The 16,888-nt window shown below is 36.7% G+C and overlaps 2 protein-coding genes and 1 long non-coding RNA gene across 4 annotated transcripts; 2 read left to right on the top strand and 1 right to left on the bottom strand.

Annotated features, from left to right (window-relative positions):
* The first annotated feature begins 2,855 nt into the window (after positions 1 to 2,855).
* LOC121783684 (filament-like plant protein 7) lies at positions 2,856 to 8,373 on the top strand. Of its 2 annotated transcripts, none has more exons than XM_042181832.1 (6): positions 2,856 to 3,036; positions 3,453 to 3,605; positions 4,227 to 4,371; positions 4,480 to 6,850; positions 6,916 to 6,973; positions 7,716 to 8,373. In XM_042181832.1, the coding sequence occupies exons 2-6, from the start codon at positions 3,501 to 3,503 to the stop codon at positions 8,181 to 8,183; spliced, it is 3,147 nt and encodes a 1,048-aa protein (XP_042037766.1). In that variant the 5' UTR covers positions 2,856 to 3,036; positions 3,453 to 3,500; the 3' UTR covers positions 8,184 to 8,373. The 2 variants fall into 2 exon arrangements, with proteins under 2 accessions (XP_042037766.1, XP_042037767.1); XM_042181833.1 differs by lacking the exon at positions 2,856 to 3,036 and adding an exon at positions 3,054 to 3,208.
* Positions 8,374 to 8,883: 510 nt separating this feature from the next.
* LOC121785156 lies at positions 8,884 to 12,139 on the top strand. Its single transcript, XR_006046930.1, has 3 exons — positions 8,884 to 9,752; positions 11,239 to 11,303; positions 11,760 to 12,139. It is a non-coding gene; the product is annotated as an uncharacterized LOC121785156 (long non-coding RNA).
* Positions 8,899 to 10,729, bottom strand: LOC121785155. The gene is made up of 2 exons (XM_042183531.1): positions 10,270 to 10,729; positions 8,899 to 10,180 (listed from the first exon to the last, which is right to left on the bottom strand). Exons 1-2 carry the CDS (start codon positions 10,712 to 10,714, stop codon positions 9,999 to 10,001), a joined length of 627 nt encoding a protein of 208 aa, XP_042039465.1. The 5' UTR covers positions 10,715 to 10,729; the 3' UTR covers positions 8,899 to 9,998.
* Positions 12,140 to 16,888: the final 4,749 nt, after the last annotated feature.

Below are 16,888 nucleotides of genomic sequence, written 5' to 3'. Positions count from 1 at the left end.
AAGTACAAACAAAATGAAAAAAGGGACGACATAGTCAATTCTACTACTAGCAACATTTACATAGGAATTGGTTAAAATTTTTTAAAAAATGATTTGTGTACTTGAGAATATTTTGTGAATATAAAAAGGAAGAGTTCAATTTTGGGGCGAGTTTAGTAAAAATGATCTTCCTTTTTTTCTTGCATTCCATAAATAGGAAAAATGCCAATTAATTGAAAACTATCAGTGTCTTGGGAAAAAGGAAGACCCGAGTTCGAATCCTTGGGACGTAAATGTTGGCATCATGACTCAAACCTAGGTTTTCCATTCGCCCTAAAACATTGCTTGCCACAATTAATATGTCAAACAACAAGTACATAAAAAAAAGTAAAAAACACTAACAACATTGGCGTGTTTAAAGAGACGAATAAAACAATAACTATTGGCATCAAAACTCTAACTCAGGTCTCTAATTCTTTTAAAACATTGCTTGCCATTGAGCTACCATAATTGGTGTATGTCTAGCAACAATAAGTATTCAAAGAATTTTTTTTCCTAAATTCACCCCAACTTCAAAATTTATCACATACTCCCTCGTATCGCTATTAGGAGTCTCATTCCTTGGCGGCATGTGTTATAAGAAATGTTAAGAAAAGCGGATGGATAAAAATTAATAGAATATGAATCTCACTTGTATTCAACGAAAATATGGTGTGAAGCAAAAGTACTAAGAAATCAATTTTAGTGTGACACCCATCTTGATCAAATAAAACTCCAAACTCAATAAGAACGAATCTACATAAACCCATTAGGCAAAAATACTAAGAAATCAATTTTAGTGTGACACCCATCTGGATCAAATAAAACTCCAAACTCAATAAGAACGAATCTCCATAAACCTGTTGACACTATAACGGGGAAGTGGAAAGTAAAATTCGAGTAGTAACATCCACTTTTACAAATGAAATACTCCCTACGTCCCAACTAAGATGACACACTTTTCTTTTTAGTTTGTCCCAAATAAGATGACACATTTCTATTTTTGGTGACATTCCCTCTCCAATTAATACAACCAACCAATTTTTCTCACTCCAATTAAAATATTCAACTCTCTTTCTCTCTTCATCTAATACCCACACCCACCTTTTATCTCTCCAATTAAACACGGTAACCAACAACTCCTAAAATCACTTGCAGAAACGTGTATCTTAGCCGGGACGGAGGGAGTATAAAAAAATTGGGATACCTATATTTTTAATCAAAGAAACAGATAATGAAATAGCTAAAACTATATAAATGGTATCTGATCTTTCACTTTCGCACATAAATGGTACTTGATCTTTATTTTATATCGTTTTTGGTACCCCATGACAAAAATAACCCTAGGTACCAAACATGTGATTTTTTTTGTTATGGGGGATATTTTTGGAAATTTCAATTAAATAGAACCAAATATGTGATTTTGTTTTCTTCCTTTCTTATTTCTTTTTTTCTTCTTTAGTTTATTCTTCTTTCTTTTTTCTTCATTTTCTTCTTTATTTTTAGTATTTTATCTTTCTTTCTTCTTTCATTTTCTCCTTAGTTTATGTTTCCTCTTTTTTCCTTTCTCTTCTTTTTCTTCTTTCTTTTTAGTGTTTTATACATACATCTAATTGCATTCATAATATAAATCAATAATAAAACACCAAATTAAATTAATTAGTTAAAGTAATTAAATCAATTGAATATTTTTAATTACATTATTTATACTCATTTTAGGGTTGAAACACCTAACTAAAAATATTCAACTCTTTCACAATTCACAATTTTAAATTTTGATTAAGGCTATATTGATTAGTTATTAATTTAATATAAAATAATAATTGGAGTACTATTTATTAATTACTACTACTAGTTTTTACGATTATAATAATAATAATAATAATAATATTAAATATAGTTATAACTATAATTATGATTAAGTATATTTAAATGATATTAAAAAATAAATTCATTATTAATTTATAACATCAAAATAATAATATAAATATTTATTAATAATAATAGTATAAAGAGCGGGAGAATGAGAGAAAATATTATAATATCACTTTTGGTACTAGTTTTGTCAATGCCCAAAATATCCTTTATGACACAAATAGAAAAATGAATTAGTTTAGATGGTATTTTGGGGTGAAAATTGCATCAGGTACAAAAAATGTGATTTATAGGTAACAAAAACGATATAAAATAAAGATCGGATTGTAATTCACTCTTTTAGAGCATCTCCAATGCACGGATGTCCCACTCGGACATCCACTAGGACTTCCCAAAAACACCTCATGCCACGTTACTAGGACTTCCCATCCCACTGCCACGTCACTAGGACTTCCCCTGCACAATCCGCCCTTCCCACTAGGACTTCCCTCAATAAAAAAATCACAAATTCACAAATAAATCAATTTACGTTTACGGAAATAAAATTTCAACACGAATACGAAAAGGAAAAATTAACAACTTCATTAAAAAAACATACATGATTCGAAAAAAAAAATTACATAGCAATAAAACATACATGATTCAATCGAGCCGTATATATAGAGTTTAAAAAAAATTAATACCGAACGTCCGACCCACGCCACAATGGCGGACGTCCGCCCGCCCGTCGCCCGGACGTCCGAGGACATCCGACGTCCTTACGGGACGTCCGTATCCGAGTTGCTTCGTTACAATGGCGGACGTCCCGTCGCCCGTCGCGGATGTCTGACCGGATGTCCGGCATTGGAGATGCTATTATGAAATCCTAAATCAAAATCTAGAAGGAAGATGGTGTAATGTTTGTCTGAAAGGAACAAGCTTACTGTATGCGCACGTTTCTATGAATACTCATTTGGATGTATGGTTGGTGGAAGGCATCGTCATAAATGAGCCATCTCTCCCTGCCCTTCAGGTTAAAGCAACCCGCCCACACTCCTTTTCAAACCAAACCCGATTCGCTCAACTCTCACATGTCAGATCCACTCCATTCCTCGACCTCGTTTCTCAAAATTACTTTTGGATTCAACTGCATTTTGCTTAAAGGTGTAGTAATTTATTAATTGCATTATTCCATTGAAAAGTAGTTCAGCTTTTCAAACTTGTGTTGCCACTTGCACCGCCATTTGCTCTATTTTTCATCTCTTTTCAATTAGCATTCCGTGAGCTTGCCCAATGTGTGTGCAATGTATTTGAAATATCCACTTCCTTCTCTTCGGTAAATTTAATGCTTATTTTACTTCAATTTATCCCCTTGCTTGTTAGTAATCAGAGTGTGCTGTTATTTGTGTTTTTTTGTTCGTTTGTGTTGAAAATGATTGACTAGTTGAGGCTAATTGATTTGTGATGTGATCCATTTTTTTTGTCTTTTTGAGGAAAATGGTTGGTGAGGACCAGTGATTAGGGCAGATTTTTAAACATGTGATTAATGACCGAATTGGGTGTAAATGTAATGCTGTCAGGTATAATGTGATCATTTGAATCGATCGTAGCTGGAAAATAGTAGCACAATGGATCAAAAGTCATGGCTTTGGAAGAAAAAATCTACTGAGAAGACTTTAGTAGCTGATAAAGCAGGCAACTCTTTGGGCAAAAACGAAGAAGAATTAACTGAGGTCTGTTTTTTTACTTATTCAGTTCTTGTTTCTTATTTGTGTTTGATTCCTTTTGGATGATGATGGCATTGCCATTTTAACATGATAGTGTTAGTACTTTTGTGACTGGCAGCTTCTTTCTGGAAGTCATTAATATCATGTGATATCCTACTTGAATTGGTAACAAAATCTAGAATGGATCTGGTGGTAATGATAGTTTAAGCATAAATCTTTTGTTATTGGCTCTTTTTAGCTACATCATAATGATAATCACACTGGAAACTACAACCTTCGAGGTAGTTAATATGTAGTGTAATCAAACCTTAAGAGACTTGTCTTCTACATAATGCTAGTTTTCTAATTAGGCCAAAAGTCTCTAGTTTGGTGAGTTTGGCTAGAATCTTGTTCTAGGCCATATCAACGGGAGCTTTTTCGAATGCTGAAGCTTCCTTTTTTTTGCTATTTCTCTAAAGTAACAAGTGATGTATTGCATTGAGCCTAATGCTTTGAGGACAGACACAGGGAAACGTATAATACTCAAATTAGCAATTAACGGTCTATGGATTAATATTGTTTGTCGAAACTCCTGCTTCAAGACTTTTGTTGCCTGAGATGGAAGGAAATAACGATATTGTTTTACAGGTGCAGAAACTTACGAATGAGAAGACATGTCTTGAAAAAGATATCCAGATATTAAATGAAAGGCTTTCATCTTCCCACTCTGATTGTATTGCCAAGGATAATATCGTGAAGAAACAGGTCAAAATTGCAGAGGAGGCTATTTTAGGTGATCTACTCGTGTCCTTTTTGCATTACACATATTCATTGTGCAGAGAAGGATTTCTGGACTTTGATGCTGATTCTTTCCATTCGCATCTTTAATTTATTTGTTTAGGCTGGGAGAAGGCAGAGACGGAAGCTATAGGTTTAAAACAAGAACTTGATAGAGTGTTACAGCAGAAAGCTTCTTCTGAAGAAAGAGTGCACCATTTGGACGCAGCACTGAAGGAGTGTATGCATCAACTGCGATTTGTTCGGGAAGAGCAGGAGAGAAGAGTTCATGGTGCATTGACAAAATCATCTGAAGATTTTGAAAAGATACAGATTGCTCTACGTGAACAGATAGTGGAGGCAAGTGAAAAACTTGCCAAACTAGATGCTGAAAAAGCTCAGCTAAGTAATGCTTTATCAGGGAAGGACAAGGAGATTGAAGACTTGGGAAAATACAGAAGTCGATTAGAGGCCGACTTAAATACCCTCTTGTTAAGATCAGAAGCAAATGAAAAAGAAAATGCCTCTCTTAAGTATGAGGTTCATGTTTTGGAAAAGGAGCTTGACATTCGCAATGAGGAGAGAGAATTCAATCGACGAATAGCTGATGTTGCTCAAAAGCATCAGCATGAAAGTGCGATAAAGATTGCAAAATTGGAATCAGAATGTCAAGGGCTGCGTCTCCTTATTCAGAAAAGGTTGCCTGGGCCGGCAACTTTGGCGAAAATGAGGAATGAAGTCAAATCACTTGCTAAAGACCATGCTGAGATGAACCAAAGAAAGTCGAATCTTTCTCCTACTAGTTCAGCGGAATTCTCCTCTGAATTGATTCCTGATGTGTCAAGTGAGAGGATCAATCTGTTGACTGAGCAATTGTATACCATGGTAGAAGAGAACAAGGCTCTGAAAGAAGCCATTAACAAGAAATCAAATGAGCTTCAAATTTCTCGGAACACGTATGCTCGTACATCTTCCAAATTTTCACGAGCTGCAGGACTTATTAGAGAACCACTTAAAGGCCAAGTACCTGCAGAACAAGGTAAATACCCATTTTTCGTGCAAGAGCACTCACTAGCTGCTTCATCTGAGGTGGGCAGTTATGACAAATCTAGTTGTGCTGAATCCTGCTCTTCTGCTTTGATATCGGATCTTGAGGATTTAAAAAATGAGAAACAATTAAGAACACCATCTCATAGCCATATGGCAACTTCAGACATGAATCTCATGGATGACTTTGCTGAGATGGAAAAGTTAGCAGTACTTTCACTCGATGATCCGGCTGGAAGTCCCAATAGTTCCTCTGAACTAAGTAAAGCAGTTCATGGTAGTCCTGGAATTCCATCCAGTGCTAACTTTTCATCTGAACTTGCCAGGGGCTGTGTGCCAATATGTGATATCCCATCAGAACATGTTAGCCCAAAGAAGGAAACTCATTCCGGGTGTGTAGCAGGAAATGGAACCCCTGAAAAGGTTGGTGATCTGGTGAAGATGCTTTTGGAGCATAGCCATTCATCTCAACGAAACCCTCAAGATTTACTAGAAGATATCAAATCTGCTTTGGCCAACTATAGTTTAGACTCTTCTGTTTTTTGCGGCAGTGCAAGTGCTCATCATGCTGAGGCGTCATATAATGGGAGAGGCGCAAATGAATTTTCAAGTATGGAGAATGGAAATAATATAACTCTATCTACCGAAGAGGATAGTGGTCAGAAAGTTGGGCCAAATATCAGCATACCAATACGTAAAGTTCTTGAACTACTTGAAGGAATAAATATACACTCTCAAGATAATGGTACAGATAAAAATTCTGGGAACCCAACTGGATACACAGTTCGAATGTTTCAGTGGAAAACTGATGAGTTTTCTGCCATTGTGCAGCAGTTTGTTGAAACATGCAATGATTTTTTGATTGGAACAACGAATCTCGAACAGTTTGTCCTCCAGATAGCTTCTAGTTTAGAATGGATCATGAGTCACTGCTTTTCCCTTCAGGACGTTTCAAGCATGAAGGACGCTATCAGGAATCATTTAGATTGGGATGATTCAGGAAGTGAGAGTGAGGAACAAAACGAAGCAGTTAGCCACATGCCTAACAGTACTAATAAAATGGAGGCGCTTGAGCTTTCTTTCAAAGAAGAGGTTAAAATATGGAATGTTGACTGGACAAATAAGGGATCAGCAGAAGCTACAGGTTCAGAAGGCTGCCTTCGCTCAGAAACTTCCATGCGCGAGTGCCTCGTTATTCAACCTCAAGAATCTGAAAATGAGAATACGAATCTTCACACAGAAATGGAAGGTAAAGAGCAATCGGAGGGGATATTTGGGAAGGAAAAGATGATAAAAGAAGACCTTGAGTCCCAGCTTATGGAAAGTAATCAACAACGAGTAAAAGCCTGCGAAAGGATTTCACTTCTGGAAAATGAGCTGAAAAATAAAAATAACTGTTACAAGGGACTGGAAAAAACATGCCATGAGTTGCAGATACAGCTAAAAAGGTAATGTTGATGATTTTTCATTCGTAAAGTAGTTGGGACTTTTTCTAAAAAAAATCGCTTTTCAGTATGGCAAGCAAGGAAGTTCCAGATGGCGAAAAACACCAGGAGAAGCAACTCTCACATGTAAGTTATCCCTATTCTATCTTTGGCACCTGATATCCAAGACTTTAGGATGTTGGTCAAGTTTTAAATCATGAGTGATAGTTTTAGATATTACAAACTTGTGTATGCAATGCTATAAATTTTTACGAAGATATCGAACAATTTCAGTAGAATATCTGGAAAGGTGAAACCATTACATTAGGTTCATGAAAGAAAACCATGTTCTTGAGCTGCCGTGCATCATCAATGAGTAAACTAGCTTCCTTGAACATCATCTTTATCTCTCGAAGAAACATGCTTTAGTTAGATCTTTAGGAAATAATGGGATAGTCATTTCAAAATATCATAGATATAGGGTGGGTTGATGGAAAAGAGTGGAAAACATGTATTTGAACCCTTTTTCTACTTATTTCACATATTTTGTTGGGGGGGATTTTTTCACCAGATAGGATGGAAAAAGTTTTTGAGTAGTCCCTTTTGCCCTCGTTTTCATTTCAATTCTTGAGTTGTTGATGTGATAATATTTTCCATGCTTTCCACCATATAGAACATGGAATTAAAAGTGATAATAATTCCTTGTCGTTTGTTATCTCTCCTTTTCTTATGATACCTTTGCTACCAAAGAAAACGAACGAGCCTATAATGGTTTTGACGTGAAAACTCATGCATCGAAACGTTTCATGTTAATTGAGCTAAGACACTTGCTTCTCATGATACAGTTAGATCTATATCCAGAACATGACTTATCTCATGCATGTTGTAGGATTGGGAGATCACTGCAGCTTCAGAAAAATTAGCTGAGTGCCAAGAAACAATCCTAAATCTCGGGAAGCAATTGAAGGCATTGGCTTCACCTAGTAGTGCAGCTCTTTTGGATAAGGTCATATCTGCACCTGCTGGCTCTCCTGTTGCTGCGAAAAATATCTGCCGGCAATCATCCCTACTCAACAAAATGCTGGCTGAGGACAATAATGATACTCGCGGTGCTTCTCCTAATTCTAAAAATGAGAAGCGCAATGGAATTGTAAACTCCGGTCTAAGTACCAATAAGGCCACAGACTTTTCGGCCAAGTATGCTAATCCAAACGGGATGAATCACGAACAAAAGACTAAAACTGCTGTTGCTCCAATGGACATTGTCCCTCGTAAGAAACATGGTGGCATGAGTTTCTTCAAGAGGTTATTTTGGCGACGTAAGAAAGGTAAAAACAGTAACAACCACATCTCATAAGCTGCTGTGATTCAGTGAAGTCTATATCTGATTCTTCTGTTGCATGATGCCCTTCATAATTGCCTGTTTTGTCTTCTTCGTTTGATTCTCGGCCGGTGAATTTGTATGTCTCTCGTGTTGAAAATGCTGGCAAATATAGCACGAGATTTTTTTTTGAAAAGGAAATCTATATTTCACATATTCAAGACTATCGTTAAAGTCCAAGCTTAATGGCTGTCTCTAGGTTTGCTAGGTTTAAATCGGACCGTTGGTTTTGGTTTATGAACCGTAATTGATGTTTTTGGCTCAAAATCGAAATAAACTGAGGCCAAAAACGGTTGAAAATAATATCAGATTTAGTACATTATTGAAATAATATCATATTGAAACAGTTAATTGTGAAAAGATGAAATTACCCAAATGCTTAAAAGGACATTTTCGGAACAAAAATAGCCAATATGACCGATTTCGAAATAAAACCTTAGTCCAGGGATGTCTAGCGATACTTAAAAGGACATTTTCGGAACAAAAATAGCCAATATGACCGATTTCAAAATAAAACCTTAGTCCAGGGATGTCTAGCGATATTTTTAAAGTCCAGGTACTATGGGCATATAACACCCGCTCTTTAAAACCTCTTTTCTTTATGTGTTGTCGAACTAGAGAAATGTCGTTTTCTTGTTCTTGAAATAATTGGAACCCTTTTTCTTAATGTTGCTAGTTTGCGAAACAAAAATTGAAGAGTATAAAAAACCATGCCTTCAGTTAGAATCAATACAAGAGTTTCAGTATCTATGTTACAACGGTGAGAGTACATAAATATGTGAATGTGTAAGAAATACGGCAAACGACGAGAAAAGAATACGAAGATGTTATCCCGAACTAAAAGCGTTCGAAAACAAGATACATTAATCTATAGGATCGTCTCCCGTATGACTTGCACCTTGGGCTAAAAGCTAAAGAATAAAATCTAGTATGGCTTGCACTTTGGGCCCGTTCCACGACCCGTGGCCGTACAGCCTTCGACTCCAGGCAGCGAGCACGAAGGCCTGAGGCAGCGAGCCCGTCGCGGCGAGAGCAACGTGGCAGACAAGCCATTCCCTCACCTACAAGATAAAAACAACCTTTAGTTACTAAAGAACAAAAGAAATTAAAAGAAACTTACCATGAGGAAGGAGACAACCTCTCTTTAGTTGGAAGACCAAAGACTTACACAAAAGGGGCAAGTCAATCCTGCAAATCCATGCTTATGTACCAGCCACAAACGAACAAGAAGAAATAAATGCAAAGTGCATAGTACTACAAATAACACCAAAATTCTTAAGTAAAAGTGCTGCAGGGAGGATCAAACAAGGGGATATGCTGCGTATGAAAACAAATGAGGATCTGTCCCATAAATTCCTCCCAAATACACCAAAGTTTGCCTATAAGAACCCCCCTCATATGCATTAAACCCCTACCTCCCACACACATCGAAATCCAGCAAATATAGAGAGAGTTAGAGAGGGAGTTTCTAGGTGAAAGGGGCAGAGAGTGGAGCTAGGTAGCAAGAGTTTTCCAAGTTCTTTTCAAACTCAGCTTTTTCATCAGGTAAAAACCCTCCATGTTTTTCCAAGTTCTTTTGAAACTCAGCATTTTCATCAGGTAAAAACCCTCCTCCATGTTTTTCAATCAGCGTGAATGCATAGTGAATCCCAAGCCTTTCTTTTCTTTCATATATGTACAAGCATATGCATATATATACATTTTGAAAGTAGAATCTGCCCCAAATTTGAAATCAACAACACACAGCAAGTTTACCAACATGTTTCACCACTGAGTCTTCTAGGCATATACTCACAATTCACCAAACACATGGAATAGAGAAACCAAAATCCTACAATAGCTAAACCAAGGTAATTTAAGAAACTTATCTCTTGTGAACGAATCTGCCGGATTCCGGCTCGGCAGCCCGGAAACGACGGATTGCAGTTCCACACACCCCCTGACTTTCAATATTTTCCCCAATCTTGACAAATCTACAAGTTAAACACCAACACTCTAAATCAAAGACTGAATCTTTAGAGAAAATGAACAAAAGAGAAAGAAAGCTAAATCCCAACCTTACCTGCCGGAGAACGGTGAGGCGGCGGTAGTGCTGACCGACGAAACGGAGGGTGCAGTGGCGTCGACTCTGGTGCAGCGACGATTTGGAGAAAACGGCGGATTCGGGAGAAGCAATGGAGGCGGCGACAGAGCGCGACGAGCACACTACGACGTCGGCAACGACGCCGGCGATTTGGTGTCGCGAGTGGAGGCGTTCCGTCGAGTAAGGAGGGAGAAGAGTTTAAGGATTTCCCCTCGATTTGAGAATTCGTGAATGGAAAGGAGATTGAAGGGTGAAGGAGGTTTGGTACTGGTGCTGGCGGTACTCCGGCGACCCAGTGGCGGCGTTTCGCTGAGAGGCAAAGGCAGAGAGAGGAGCTAGGGTTCGTATCTTTCAATTTAGGGGAAAAGTGAGAACTGGGGAGGATGAGGCGGTTTTGACCGAGAGGGAGGAGGGAGTAGTCCATTTGGACTCTTTTTTTCTTTTAATGGGCCACTAATTTTGTTGGGCTCCATCATTAAAAGTTTGGGCCCAGATTAATTCTTAAATGGATGGGCTGCCCTTGAAATGATCTAATTATGGAGTTGAGCTACTTCTTAAGAATTTAAAGTTGGGATAAGAACTTAATTAAATTTCGGGCTCTCCTAATAATTGATGATCCGTTAATTAATTCTACGATGATAAATTAAAATTCCTGAACTTTAGTTTAAGTGCTCGAATAATTAATGGTACGCTAACAAATTCCGAAATAATGGATAGACCTCGGATTATTTTAATGCTTGAATAATTCGCATAGGAAATAGTATTCTCTGCGTTGAACGAATAATCGGTGAATCCCCATACAAATTAAATCACCCAATTTAATTAATGCTCAAGGACTCCTCATGAAGTAAGGAAAAAGAAATAAAAACGACCATGCATTTAGGATGCATTCACGTCAAGTTATTTGGCTTCTTAAGCCTAATTCAGTATTATTTTATGTTTCTAAAGGAGCGTCTACACACGGCGTTTAGGATTAAATCAAGGGAACTTTATGGCTAAGGAAAAGCTCTGAGGTGGGCATTCTTTTCAAAACGTGATTTTAGTATGAAAATATGAATCTTTTCTAACCATGTTTGTCATGCCATGTTTTGCTTTTACAATTACCTATCTGTTTGACTATGCCAATCATGTTAAATCGAATTCGGGTCCCAATAGGGCCGCAAACCCTACTTGAACTAGTGTACACATATGGGGATCGTGAGCTAGCTTTCGAGTTGGCCGGTCCAGTGACCGTCGTGGAATGTGGCCACATTCCCGGTTCACATACGTTCAGATATGGTATCTATGTTTATGTGATTGCGCAATCAATTTTATGAAATGAAAGGAATTTAGTTACTCGGGTCTTTTAAAAGAAAAACCCCGTGTTCACTCAACTGTGGCTGACAAATTAAAAATGAACTTATTTTTGGCACTATGCTCACTGAGTATATCAAGTACTCAGCCCTGCATGTTTCTTTTCTAACGTGCAGGTTGAACGTGAACGAGGAGGCGAAGGTGTTGGGAAATGACTATTAATAAGTAATTAGTCTCCCCTTCGAAACTATTACCTCGAGTTGATTTACTGCTCTTATGTTTACTTAATGATTGATGAGAGTATTTTTAGTCGCGAAATAGCTACGCTCACTAGTACTAGGGAGATGTGGTCGTGACAGGGCGAGATAAACCCATGGTCCATGGACCATTTTTATAGTTCACTCTAAATATAAATACCAACATTATATTTAACCAGTCGTGATCATTATTGACCAAAAAGGACTTTGGCGGTTCGATTGTTACAAACTCTACATGCAAGTGTTTTGGAAGTAGTTCTACTATCAGCATGGTAAATAACACGAATAGATTTTACATATTCATAGTTATTCTTACGAATTTGAAAATTTTGGACCACATATAAATTGTTTCACTGTAGAAAAACGAGAGTCAAATCGACAAGTCTCGATCCGATATTATAACAAGTGGATACATTGTATATATATCACTTTAAACTTTTCACCTAGGACAATAATATCCTCAAATGGATGAATGGCTAGAAATGAGGGTGTGCCCACATTTCCTCTCCCTTTCATCCAAACATGGAAAGTCTTCAAAATAAACGTTTGGAGGTGAAAATGAATACCTTTCGTATACAAGGAAAACTGCACAATTGCCTTTATTTACGCTTACTCCATCTTTTTTATCTTCCATTTGGAGAAAGTAAATGAGCATGCAAAGTCACTGTCCCTCCAAATAAAGAATATTGTACTATTACTAACAAAATAAATTCACATTGCAATGAAGATTTAACTGCATGATACTATTAAGATAAGATTATTAATATCAACAGTCAATTTTGTGAGTAACAAATAAACTTAGTATTTTCACTAAGGTTTCTTCTCAATGTGAAACATAGCTTTATTTGATTTGATATCATTGTGATTTGTTGTTTCATCTAATTAGAACTCATTAGATGATAAGTCAACTTTATTAACTTAAGGATTGATTGTGACAAACGAACACTGATGGTTGATTGAAAAAAACATGATATCTCTCTCCATTCTTCATTTTTTTGATTCATTTTCTTTTGCATGGTTTACTTTAGTAGTCCCAAAATGATGATTTTTTCCCGACAACTCAAGGATGATGCTTTATTGATTTTTATGGTCGCATCTCTGGTCAGTTTTTTTTCTTCTTGAAAATATTCTAAAATTTATAAGAATTTTACTAATATTTCTACGTACGCCAACAATAAACCCAGAATTTTTGGGCAATTATCGATATCATCTCTTCATGTGGAAAAGTTAGAACTGTTAATAAAATTACTCTTATATTAATAAAAAAAAGTTATAGAGAATTTAGTATTTATTAATTAGGACTCTCTCCGCTCTTAAAAATGGACTTTGAGAACGAAATGAGTTTTAACGTGAAATTGATCAAGTATGTGAGAGAAAAAAGATAGTGCAATTGGATAGTAGGACCCGCATAATTTATAGTGTAATTGATGAGGCTCGTTTCATGCATGTGTTCTGTGGTAAAACTACAAAAAATTCAATAAACTAACATTCAATTTTGAGCCAGGTGTGTGTGAAGTCTGCCATTTTTAGAAAAAAAAAATTGAGTTGATCAACTGGGCGGACGAATGGATCAGGAGAAGGAGCCAAATTGCTGCGCAAATGGATCGAGTTGGAGCAAATTACATGCAGCGGGAGCACCCAATGAGAAGACTAATGTGTCACATAAGAAAGATGGCAAAGGATAAAGCAGACTTTTCAGAGAACAAATGCCCTAAGGATCAAGACCTCACGCCTTCCTATAAATGAAGATAGCGAAGGAGGAGGAAGGCAGCTTCCAAGGGCGACACTCATTAGTTTTCAGCTCACTTCTAGAGCTGGAATTGGGAGCTCCAAACACTTCATCTTCCCGATTTCCGTCACACACACTTGGTCCTGTTCTATTTTAGTTTAGTTTAGTTTAGTTTAGTTGGCGTTTTGGTGTTGGTTTTTAGCTTTAATCGTTATGTCCTTGCTATTCCGCTTCGAGAAGAAGCGATGAAACAATTTCTTGTTTTTGTTGTTTGCTTTCAGTTTACTTTTGATGTTGTCTACTCCTTGATGTTTTGATTTAGTAAATTTGGAGTTATGTTTTCGTTTCCAGCTGATGCGTTCTGTTTCATGCATGTTACTTCTTATATGTTTTGATTTCCGTTTTATGATGCACATCTTAGCCCAAATATCTTATTTCATGTTGATTTGGTCAGATCTGAGTTTTCAATTCACGTTTCTGTTTAGATCTGGTAGCTAACGTTTTATTTTGCATGAGTATGGGTTATTTTATAGTTTACGTAGTCGTAGCTTAGATCTTAGGAGTAGATTTAATTTTATGAGTTGTTATGATGTTTCATCTTCCGTAGCTTTTCAAATCTGTTCTTTGCTCTGTTTTTCATATTGATTTGGTAAAGAAGATGAAGTTGTTAAAAAGTTTTTACTTTATCTATCGTACATTTTGCAGGGGACTACAGTCCCCTGTTTATGCTGTTTGTCCATTTATGGAAAGTTTAGCTGAGTTGATCAAGTAGTTTTAGTTTCGTCTAATGAGTTGATCAGTTTAATTAGTTTAGTCTCTCAAGTCCAGTAGTTAACTTAACCCACCCTCTAGAAAGCGTGGCCGCAGCCATTCCCATTCCGTGTCCAACAACAAATGTCAAACGCATCATATCTGTGGGATCGATCCTTACTTCCCTATACTAGTTAATAGTATTGTGGGTTAAGGTTTTGAGAGCACTTTTGAGTTCTTCCATTCTTCTCACTCGAGTCGGAGTAAGTGGAGTTGATCAGCCTGAGTTTCCACTAGATCCACTCACCTGCATTTTGCAGGTAACAGATGTACACATAGGCTGGATGGATCAGCTTAATGATTTGACTTGAGCAATCTACAACGATACAACAAAAAGATGAAGAGAATGAAGGATGAACACACAAAAGCCTTGCTTTCAGTAATGTATGGTAAAAATATTTCCAAAAAATAAAAGAGTACTACTTCTCCCTTTGTGCCAATAGTGTTGGCCAAACATATTCTTTTTTTGGGATGTTTCACGAGAGTTGGCACATATCCTCTCTGGGTAAAAATCAACACACTTATCTCTCTTACTTTGCTCTTTGTCTCACTTTACTCTCTTCTACTATACTCTCTCTTATACTCTCTTCGTCCCACCGAAGATAACTCACTTTCCTTTTTCATTCTTCCCAATCAAGATTACCCATTTCTTATTTAGAAAATATTTAAAATACTCAATTATCTTTTTTTTTCTTACTTTATTCATCTCTCCTAGTTTTAAACATGAACAACATTTTATCTCCCTTATTTTATTAATCTCTCATACTTTTAAACACCCAACAACTTTATCTCTCCATTCTTAAACACTTTAAAATAGCATTCATAAATTCATGTGTCATCCCAAGAATGAGTCATGTTTCTTGGGACGAAGGGAGTATTTTATTCTTAATCTCACTCCACCTAACCTTTTAAATATGTATTCTTTAATCTCTATGCCCAAAAGAAATGCTCCAACTTCAATGGAACGGAGGAATTACTAATTTTGATGGATGGAGCACTCCCTCCATCCTATTAGTATTGGAGTATTTCCTATGGATACGAAGATTAAAAAATAAATATTTTATTAATTAAATGGCGTGAGAATAAATATTTTGTTCCACGAACTTTGTCAAGGTATCAATTTTAGTCCGTAACATTTGAAAATATCTTCTGATGTCCATGAACTTCGATTTAAAATCATTTGAATTATTTTTTCCTCTATTTTCAAACTTTTTAGGGTGAAAATACCCTCAAGCCCATAAAGGATATTTTAGCCTATTTACTATCTCTTCATCTTTAAATTATTGAAAGAACAACCTTTTTTGGTCTATGAACTTTGTCATAATATCATTTTTGGTCCAAGTAGAGTAGTACTCCCTCCGTCCCACGTTACTTGAGGCATTTCTTTTCAGCACTGGATTTAAGAAAGTTATATTTAATGAGTTAAATAATGTTAAATAAAGTAGACGAGAGAATAAAGTAAGAGATAGAAAAGAGAGTAAAGTAAAAGAAAAAATAAAGTAAGTGTGATTAGATGTTTTATTTTTAGCCAAAAAGTTAAATGACTCAAATAATTTAGAATAACCCTAAAATGAAATACGACTCAAGTAACTCCAGGCAGGCAGAGAAAGTACAAAATATTTTTACGTGTCAAACTCAAGAATGTGTATTCATCTAATCCCGTGCCACTCAAAAATTTATACTCCCTCCGTCCCCGAATAAGAGTCGCTAATTTCCATTTTAGGTCGTCCCCCATTAAGAGTCACTCTTCATTTTTACCATAAATGGTAGTAGGCCTCACACTCCACTAACTCACTCCACTCACATTTTATTATAAAACCAATATAAAAATATGGGTCCCACATTCCACTAACTTTTTCAACCAACTTTTCTCTATATTTCTTAAAACTCGTGCCCGGTCAAAGAGCGACTCCTATTAGAGGACGGAGGGAGTAGTATTTAATTTCACGTAGTTCATATACACTTAGGGGCTGTTCAAGTTGGCTGACATGATATATGCTCAATTTAATCTGATCTGGTTTTGGCACTGTTCCATCGTGGTTTTAATCTTTGAGTTCATTGTGTTCAAGCTTATAGGAATGCTTCCGGAAATACTAATTTTATTTTGTTTGTCAATTTTTTTAATAATACCCACCATATGCAATTCCAACTCTGCCCTCAATTGAAATGCGTCTCTCCATCGCTACCGGCCACCCCGGAATGGCCGGCATGCTGATAAGATATATCCTCAACATGTATTGCAGTTGGCCTTAGCTCCTTCAAAATCTACTCAATCCTCCTTCCCCTACTACCCAATTCGCTATTACCCCCCAAATCCTCCCTCAAATCTCCACCAAGTTCACTTTCCCCTACTCCACCATCACTAATTGTAGAATCCCCAATTCCTGAGACACCAGAGCTAGGGCTTGCACCTCTCTTGGCTGCAACATACAATTGCAAGGCCATCTTCTGCATCAATTTCAATATATTCAAGAATCCATTATTCCGAGATGGGATTAAGCGATGTTGT

The sequence above is a fragment of the Salvia splendens genome, chromosome 21, assembly GCF_004379255.2.
Source record: "Salvia splendens isolate huo1 chromosome 21, SspV2, whole genome shotgun sequence".
NCBI lineage: Eukaryota > Viridiplantae > Streptophyta > Magnoliopsida > Lamiales > Lamiaceae > Salvia > Salvia splendens.
The sequence above is the reverse complement of the archived record's forward strand: the minus strand, read 5'-3'. Positions and strand labels throughout refer to the sequence as shown.

Bases quoted from the DNA above. Each gene is read 5' to 3' on its own strand.
- LOC121785155 (XM_042183531.1), bottom strand. From the start codon at position 10,714: ATGGACTACTCCCTCCTCCCTCTCGGTCAAAACCGCCTCATCCTCCCC. The intron at 10,181-10,269 runs GTAAGGTTGGGA...TTTAACTTGTAG, and splicing joins GCCTCACCGTTCTCCGGCAG to ATTTGTCAAGATTGGGGAAA.
- LOC121783684 (XM_042181832.1), top strand. From the start codon at position 3,501: ATGGATCAAAAGTCATGGCTTTGGAAGAAAAAATCTACTGAGAAGACT. The intron at 3,606-4,226 runs GTCTGTTTTTTT...ATTGTTTTACAG, and splicing joins ACGAAGAAGAATTAACTGAG to GTGCAGAAACTTACGAATGA. The intron at 6,974-7,715 runs GTAAGTTATCCC...TGCATGTTGTAG, and splicing joins AGGAGAAGCAACTCTCACAT to GATTGGGAGATCACTGCAGC.